This window comes from Heliconius melpomene, chromosome 15, assembly GCF_056956725.1.
Source record: "Heliconius melpomene rosina isolate 202511_hmr_F chromosome 15, ASM5695672v1, whole genome shotgun sequence".
Taxonomy (NCBI): domain Eukaryota; kingdom Metazoa; phylum Arthropoda; class Insecta; order Lepidoptera; family Nymphalidae; genus Heliconius; species Heliconius melpomene.
In genome coordinates, this window is record NC_140403.1 from 12139961 (window position 1) to 12149203 (window position 9243).

A 9243-nucleotide genomic window follows, 5' to 3' on the forward strand; every position below is an offset into this window, starting at 1 on the left:
ACTGGTTAGTATCTTTAGCGTTTGTAGTTGTAGTTGCTTCTCGCTTAAACAAATTGAAGTTTAATTTACATAATAGAGTTTCAAGTAGAGTCCTCGTTTTAATTAGTTTCTTTAATTACTTACTCGTTGCCTGAAACAGCACATGCACAGAGGTTGTCTTCGTTAGTTCAGTCCTAAAGTTTGAACCAATAAAGCTTTCCAGTTCAGAGTACATAGAATAGGAACCGCAAATAAATTGTTTAGTAAAGCGTTTTTTAAATTATTTGTTAAACTAAATATACTACTTTATAAATTTGTGGATAAATTACATCAAAAATTTTATATTTTAGTTACTTATTGAGGTCCTTAAAAAAGTTTGGTACAAATAGTCATATAAGTATGACAATGCATCGAGGCTAATCAAGGAAATGTAATATTTAATATTTTTATTTTCTCGCCCTAGTAATCGTAAAGGCGTTGAGTTACGCCACTCAACACGCAATACCTCGAGAATTTGGCGGGAAGTGAGAATCAAATGTATGTAGTGTGCCTGATGTGCTTTGCCTTAATTGTTTATGACGCACACCATTTGAAATTGTCATAAAATAGTTGTATGTTTAATTGAAGTCTAAAACAATAATTTATCAAAGTCATTAGATGGAGAACTTTTTGGGGGTTGTAGTAATGTGGTCGAACACCGTCCGGTCATTAGTACATTCCTCTTTAGGTAGCTCTGCAAATTACGTGCAATTTGCAAAATTGTTTCCATGCGACTAAAAGTTTGATCATTTCATAAATTCTGGACGCCGCGCCACCTTCTAGAGATAAAACGAGAATAGATTAAATATATCCTCACTTATAGACTCATACTAAATTAAATTATAAGTATAGATAATTTATTAAGAATTTGATTAGTAGATAATTTTGATTTTATTCGTAGAACGTACAAACGAAAAATTATTATAACAATTATTAGTTCCGTTACTTAAATATAATTATAATAATTTTTCAAAGGTCGTCAAAGTTCTACTAACAAAATCTAAAATATCCTAGTGATAAATGTATTATTTACTGTAAAGTTCCCGTGGGCCCGCTTTTCGGACATTAATGAAAAATTTAACGGAACCGGATACACTGATTGGCCGTCAATTTAGACAGATTATTTATAAGCGTATATTGTGCTTTTCAGCTTCGAAGGTTTTATTACAAATTATTTCATATTGAAGACGCGGTTTTATAGGAATAATTCGTATCACATTCGTAAACTCAAACGTAGTATTTTCTTCTCATTTTATGAGTTGAGGCAGGGATCAAAATTCCCGTTCTGTAAATATATTTCTAAGCTGATCCCGAGAGAGAAAAGAAAATCATTCCAGGACGTGTCTACGGTTTTTATAGCGCTAGTGAATTATGACGTAAAACATGAACACGTTTTTTAGAACATTTATGTTTGTTGAGTCCATGTTGAATCGTTATAACATACTACTTTTTTATGCTATCATCCAAAAAATATATTGTATATTTTTATATAAATATATAATATATACATTATACATAATTACTAAAGCTTATTTCATGCCATCGAGTAGCACACTATACGATGACTGTGACAGGATGACTACGATAGCTATGAATATGAATGTAGTTCAATTATTATTGGTACATAAAATAAATAAAATCAGCTTCACGCTGTATCCCGCACACAGCAGGGTAGGCAGAGGGAATCTTGTACCCCAATACGCTTGCAGACGATAAATTAATAAAGTGAATAATATTTAAAAAAAAAATATTAAGACAGTAATTAAATTAATTAAAACCGCTATTGAAACAATAATGTTTATCGCAATGGCGGCATACTGACGAGTATACTGATTGTGACTCTCCGGTAATTCTTTAACGGAATGTAATAACTTAAATTTCAATTTGAAGCTTTATGCGCCGCGCCGGTACGGTAAGAGGATTTTACGAACGTATACACGTGTGTTCACGGCAGCGTGAAAACGTTTCACGCGCGTACGGATTACGACATCAATGTAAACAAGATCAGTGAATATATTTTTCACGCGACCTACGAGTACAAACGTAAATGACAGTCGCTCCATCATTTGCCTCATCTTCGCATCGCAACGTTTATTTCATTTCATTGTTTTGTTTGTATTTACGAGAGAAATTCACGCAAAAACACGTGTGCTATTTTCTTGCTAAATGTTAATATTTGTTGTACATATTTAAAATATGTTTATCTCAATATTCAATAGTAAAAACAATAAGTTTACATTTGGATATATTAAAATGTTGTTCTTTATTTTCACATACTTTAAGAATTAAACTTATTTAATTACTACTACATAATTATTTAGATAACAGACATAAAATTTGAAAGGAATTACACCATATATACAAATTATCGTTAACTGTACCCGTGACTTCAAATATATTTCGACTACACTATCGTAGTGAAGAAATGTAACACAAGTTTAAGGTCCAATTAATAGATTCCCTTTCACACTCTACTTAGGGTTCACTTGTTTTTATTATTTTTTTAATTTAGGGAAATTCACGCATGATATTTTCCTTAATTAAAACATAGCCAATTATTCAGCTAATGTAATATTGCGGTGATGATCTCTTAATTGAAACGTAATTGATTACAGCTTCTAATTAACATAACGTCTCTGTACGCTACTTGTTTTAATTACTTTGGTTCCGTGTACTTCTTTTATCTTATAGAACAACAAAGATCGATAGTCAATTGAGAATTTGTATTTGTGATGCGGAGAATTAGTGATTTAGGTCTACTTAATGTGTAGACCTAAATCACTAATTATGGTCTCTCGTCTAATGTCTAAACTAACAAAAGTCAATGAAACGTCTAAACGTAGTGAAGATACTTACATAGGTATATTATTTTTAAGTACAATAAAAATACTTTTTATATTTTTCCATACTGAATATCTTATATTCTGTAGAATTGTTCAAAAACAAAGAAAAGTATTGGCATTATGCAAAACACAATACGTTTGTAGAAGCCATTCTATATAAGCAAGCGTTATGATCGACCTACTGTACTGAAAGGATTTAGCAATTGTCCGCCCCTAGCTCGACCGCGGCGGAACAAATGCTCTCGGCCACCGCCGGTCTGATTTAGTAGATGACAACACACGAGCTACGGTATTTATGATGATAACTGTGGGCGAACTTTAACGTTTGGTTTGTATCACAATTTCTAAACAACATTTAACATACTGGGATAGCATTTACTCATCATCATTATCATCCCATATTTGAATAGTATATGGTCTCCAACATGTCAAAGTAGAATCTTCCTGGATATGGTCCGCCAATATTAGACATTTCTTACCTCGTAAACCCTCTTAGGTGCGCTTTAAGGCCGTTTCATAATAAAAAAATACTTCAAAACACAATTTCACATTTTTGTAATTAGAGTAACTAACACTAGAGTAAATAATATTTTTATTTATTTCTAAACAACCGTCTTTAAAAATTTCGGTAAATCTTTAAAAATTGCCACATTATCATTTATATTAGAAATTAAGGTGATAGTATACACGTGGAGGGCTCGCGTGAGGTCAGAGTGGAGGAATCTTGAGTTATGCGTTATGAAGGAAAACTGTTTTTACCTCTCCGTATTACCCCGACGAGCTACCGCGAATAAATTGAGAGATTTGAGACCCTCACTAACACGTGTCTTCACTTTACGCGATCATGTAGCTGTTTCAGTTAAATAGTGTCTAATATTGGTTTATTTTAAAAAATATATATATTTAATCCCGACTAGGTACTGAAATATCACGCTCTAAAACGTATAAGACAATGAAATACTTTTGCTTAAATTGATTATATACAAGTCAGATACAATAGGTATATATTTATTATAACAATATAAACAATTAATAAGTAGTATATTCTATTATTTTATAATTCGTTTATTTTATATTTATAGATAAGCAAAATATATATTTTATAATAATATATTTTCGCACGCAGTATCAACGTGAGGAATCGGTCTTAGTGGTATATTTGTCAGCAGCGAGGACGCTTGTGAAGTTGTACTCATATAGTAAAGGCTAATCCTGTAAAAGGATTCATCAGGTTTAACTAAGGTCCACGCCCACGCGAGCCTCGCCCCCTATTCATCACTATTATCTTTAGCTCGTAGTATACGTGCTACTAAAAAAAAGTGTGGAACACTTTACAAATGTTTAAAATAGGTAGACATTAGAGTATTCTTTGGATTGTTAAAAAATCTTAAAGTTTCAATTTAACTGAAGCTTAAATCTAAATGTCTACATTTTCAGCAAGCTCCTAAAAAGTGAATTTACCAAGAATCGTTTACTTGAGAGTTAATGAGCCGACATTGTGATGATAATGTCTCTGGTACTTAACGTATACTTCGCGGCGAAGGAATAATATGGTAATCCTGCCTGGATTGTAAAGACTTAGCAGAAATGTTTTAAATTATTGCTGTGGCTAACGAAAAGAAAATCTGTTTGAGCTAATTTACGACACCGAAATATTTATCAAATCAATGTTTTTTAAAAGCTTTTATTTCGCTTTATCTTATTATATTTTCACTACTCGCATTATCTATATATATAAAAGGACTTGTCCTCACTGACTGAGGTAAGACGCACGCACAGCCGTAACCGCTGATGGTAGAAACGTGAAATTTGGACAGATGTTTACTTTCGTAATCTGGACATCCACTAAGAAGGGATTTTGAAAAATTTTAACCCTAAAGGGGTGAAATCGGGGTTGAAAGTTTGTATGGAAAAAAATTGAATCAGCACCGATTTTTATAAAATTGTAAATTCAGACTCTTAAAAATATTTAATTGAACACATGTTTCGTGGTTTATTTTAATTCATCCCCTAGGGGTGCAAATAAGGGGTTGAAAGTTCGTATGGAAAAATCTTTAAATCGCCACTGAATTTTATAAAATTTGAAATTGAGACTATTAAAAATACATTAATTGAACACGTGTTTCATGGTTTATTAGAGTTCACCACTAAAAAAGCAAGCGAAGCTGCGCGCGTCCGCTAGTATAATTATAAGAATCGAGTAAATATTTAGAATTTGTTGTGTTATTTGGCAAGAAAATAATTTTAAACAATGAAAAATAACTCGCTTCAAAGTGAAAACTGAAGCTGGAAGCAGTCATAAGTAAAAGGTAGATGAAAAGCTTTTGTTTGAAACTTTACACAATACTCGGTTTGTTTACAATTAGATAGATTTTCGAACAGTTAAAAGTTCACTGAAGCTGTTCAATTCCTGACTTTATATTAAAATTTATAGTTCTAACAAAAAAGTTTTTAAAGTTTTTGGAATATAATCCAACTTTTCTAAAGAGATTTTGTATACGAAGCTGTGTCACTGTAATTCAAATGTGATGGATATTACAAAAATATTTATGAATCGTTAAAATTTAAATCGATAGATAAGAAAAAGTGAATTGCACAGGCATTCTTTAAGAAAGTAAGGTAATAGGAATTATTAGAATTTTCTTGTGCTATTTAATCACAAGAGAAGTCGAGTCCTCTTCGTAAGTATTTTTAATTTCTTGCCGGAAATTAATTTCATAGATGTTCATTAATTCCAGAGACGTTTTCATTAATCAATTGTTTTTTAAGCATATTGCCTCAACAATCATTAAATATTTTTGCAATGCAAAAAATATGCTTTTTAAAAATAAAGTAACTACTACGTTTATCTTATCACATGTAAGTTATGTTTTAGTCTTCGTTATCATAAGCTTAAAGCTAACTTTAGCTACTTTTTACACTAAAGAAAATTCGACAGACATATTTAGCCTATACAAAGAAAAATACAATAAATTTTATAAGACGGAAGATGAAGAAGAAAATCGATACAAAGTGTTTATCATTAATTTAAATACTGTTGACAAACTTAATGAAAATTCAACTGACGTTAATATATTTTACGTACTAAATCAACATGCAGATTTAGATCCGAAAGAAATTGAAGAACAATTTGCGCTTGAAGTGAAGCCTTGTAAGTAAAGATAGAGATGTATTTTTTTGTCAATTAACTTAAATTATGGTTGTATAAAGTACATACTGCATATGTAAATGGCATGTATTTCAATAACGTCTATATTATAGCCATTATATGTTTTTATCTATCTCAGTCAAAAAAAAACAGACTCAATTTTCAACTATTATTGTTCTCAACTAGTTATCAACTAATATTTACAGATTATAATGTCCACAATGCTGAAGGAGCAACACTTGTAGCAAGGCAAAAAGAAAAACAATTTTATAAATCAGACTTGTACAATTTAGACAATGCTGCAGAGTTATACAAAGAATTTCTTCGAAAATATGGTAAAAAAAATTATACTAAAGATTTTGACTATACAGTACATTTTTATAGATTCGTCAAAACTCTAGTTGAACTAAATAAAAATCATTTTATTGGTAATGGAACTATGACGTTAGATGAAAATGCAGATGTTATTAATGAACCTACTGAATATTTCTATTAAAAAACCTATTATGGGAGCATGTTATATTCTTCTTTTAATTACTAATTATAGGAATGTGGTTTTAAAATAAATTGTCTGTAATCAGTCTTTCCCAACTATTGTAATAAGCTTATTTACTATTATATTGTTTGACTTTGAGAAGCGAAATTAAGCAGAAACTTTTACGTCAACAAAACAACGTAAATTTAAGCCCCGAGGTTAATGAATAGATAATGTCAATTTAGGTTTAATTATAATCCTAAGAGTCATATTTAAATTTTGAATTATTAGTTTTAATCTCTAATTTGAAATTCATCAAATTCAACTTGTAGACATTTTAATATCACAAATTCTGCTCGCATATCCCCTTATTTAACTATTATGAGTAAATAATTCATAAATTAATTTTAGTTAATTACTGGAATACGAAGTTGTTGGTTAAGATGTCATATTAAGTTGTTTGTAAAGAAATATCTCATACTTTTCTTTTCAACATAAAAATGTGACTTAGTATTAGAAAATAAAATCAGCTTCACGCTGTATCCCGCACATAGCAGGATAGGCAGAGGGACCCTAATGTTAAGACACACCCCACTTCATGCCAAATTCTGAAGGCATAGCGTGTTGAGTGGCAGAACTCCACAGATAATTAATTGCATTTATGGTAGATAAATCGAATAATAAAACTGATAAAACAATAATTAAGAACCAAGACTAAACATACTAAAATCTTATCTACAATAACGCTTTCTGGAAGTCAGCAATTCACCACACTCTGTAAGAGGTTTATAACGTTACTTCAGCGCGCGTCCGCTCACAGCGTGAAAATAAAAATGAAAATATTAAATATATAATTTACTCGAGTGAGAATCAAACCCACAACCTATCTAAATATCAATATATCCAATTATATCAAAAATATATATCTAAATATATGCCATAGTGTGCCATAGTGTTAAAATATATATTGTACAATGTATAAGTACACTATAATGTTATGTTCAGTTAAAAAATATTCTACAAGAACATATATTTTTTAACCAAATGAAAATTTGGTTAGGTTTATTTATAATTATGTTTTTAAATAATAAATAGAAATAAAATATTGATATAGTTTATTTAGTTCACTAAATATACTCGTACAAGGATCGTAGAACATAGCGAAAGTAGTAACTAGTCATTGCCTCTGGTCAGGATTTTCTGGAACTTAGTGCGCTGAAAACAAAATTAATCTCATTAATAAATATTAATTTTGAAATATATAAATATCAACTGATACTTAAATTAATTATAACCATTATGTATGTAGGTACTTTATCGTTACAGATGTAATGGGAAACCAGTTCATTTTACCTGTTTAGCGAGACAAAAAAAACGTATTACCTAAGCGAGGCTAGTCGTGGCGTAGGGGCACAAAGTTTGACTGTAAATACGATAGGTTGTGGGTTCGATTCCCACTCGAGGAAATGAACTCGAGGTGTTGAGGCAAAGCGTGGCGTTTAGTTCCACCACTCAACGCAGTGCCTCCAAAATTCTTCTTCTTTCTAGATCCTAACACTAGGTTCTCTCTGCCTACCCTGCTCCGTGTGGAATACAGCGTGGAGCTAAAAAAAATAACAAAAAAATAACTAAGCACACTGAAAGGTATCTAGTATATCATAAAAGATCTCGTTAAATTTTAGCAATTTCAGTTATTCGCATTATTATAACAAATATTTTACGATCGCCACTGCATAATAACATTGATTATATTTTTTCTACTTTCACACAATTAATGGATAATGATGTCACCGATAGAAAAAAATAATAAGTATTAACTACAAAAATTTCATAAACGTGGAACATTTTCTGCAATTTTGAAATGCAATGAAGACATCAGCTATTTCTGAGTCTTCGTTCGACTTTGCTGACGGAATCCGCATTGCTAAATAGAACACAAAATTTAACGAGAGATTGTCAATATACTTATGATAGTAATAGTAATAATAACACGCACGTGTCAGGCCCCTCGTTTTTTTTAATTCTTCAGGTGTATAATCGGAGAACTGGGTTATATCGAAAGTGGCATGGTCACTTTTGGCATTAGCTTCATTGATTTGATGTAAGGAATTCACGAAAGCTTCATAATGTTCCTTCCTATCTGCGTCATCCTTGTAGTGCCTGTTGTGCTCTTTCACAAATTTCTCAAACAATTCAGGGGCGTCTTTGTCGTCGTAGTGTGGCTTATCATCACAGCTGGCCACAGCGACCGCGACGAGCAGGACAATGCAACTGAATATTTTCATTTTTACCGCTGCTTTGTGCTGCCTTACACACGAGACTAGTGATAATGAAATCTAGAATGACAATTGCGAAATAATACTGGACATATATATATAGGTGGGCTGTGTAAGCGTATTAGTGGGGTTCGTAAATTATAATTTGTTAATTATCACCGAGTCTAATGCATTTTGTATTGTAAGACAAACAAAATTAGTCATAAATTATTATGATCAGATTTGTTTTTCTTTATTTTTGTTACTTGTTATTAACACCACTTGTTATTGAAACCAACCTTTCAAGATTCCCACGAAGACAATGTAAATCAAATGAAAATATGTTAGAACAGAGTATTCACTCACTATATCACTGTCACACGGAGAAAGGAATTATTTTAATTTCTCGTTCTCATTCTGGAAAGATAAAAAATATTAGTACTATAATATTGCAAATTTAATTATTTTGCTGCTCCAAAAGATGTAATCCATCAACTCAATTTT

General features: G+C 31.1%; 2 protein-coding genes across 2 annotated transcripts; one reads left to right on the forward strand and one right to left on the reverse strand.

Moving 5' to 3' along the window:
- Positions 1-2805: 2805 nt before the first annotated feature.
- Positions 2806-6505, forward strand: LOC146531738 (uncharacterized). Its single transcript, XM_085198596.1, has 3 exons — positions 2806-2878; positions 5737-6012; positions 6216-6505. Exons 1-3 carry the CDS (start codon positions 2806-2808, stop codon positions 6503-6505), a joined length of 639 nt encoding a protein of 212 aa, XP_085054722.1.
- Positions 6506-7588: 1083 nt separating this feature from the next.
- On the reverse strand, positions 7589-8814 carry LOC146531739 (uncharacterized). The gene is made up of 2 exons (XM_085198439.1): positions 8481-8814; positions 7589-7699 (listed from the first exon to the last, which is right to left on the reverse strand). Exons 1-2 carry the CDS (start codon positions 8767-8769, stop codon positions 7692-7694), a joined length of 297 nt encoding a protein of 98 aa, XP_085054565.1. The 5' UTR covers positions 8770-8814; the 3' UTR covers positions 7589-7691.
- Between the last annotated feature and the right edge of the window lie 429 nt (positions 8815-9243).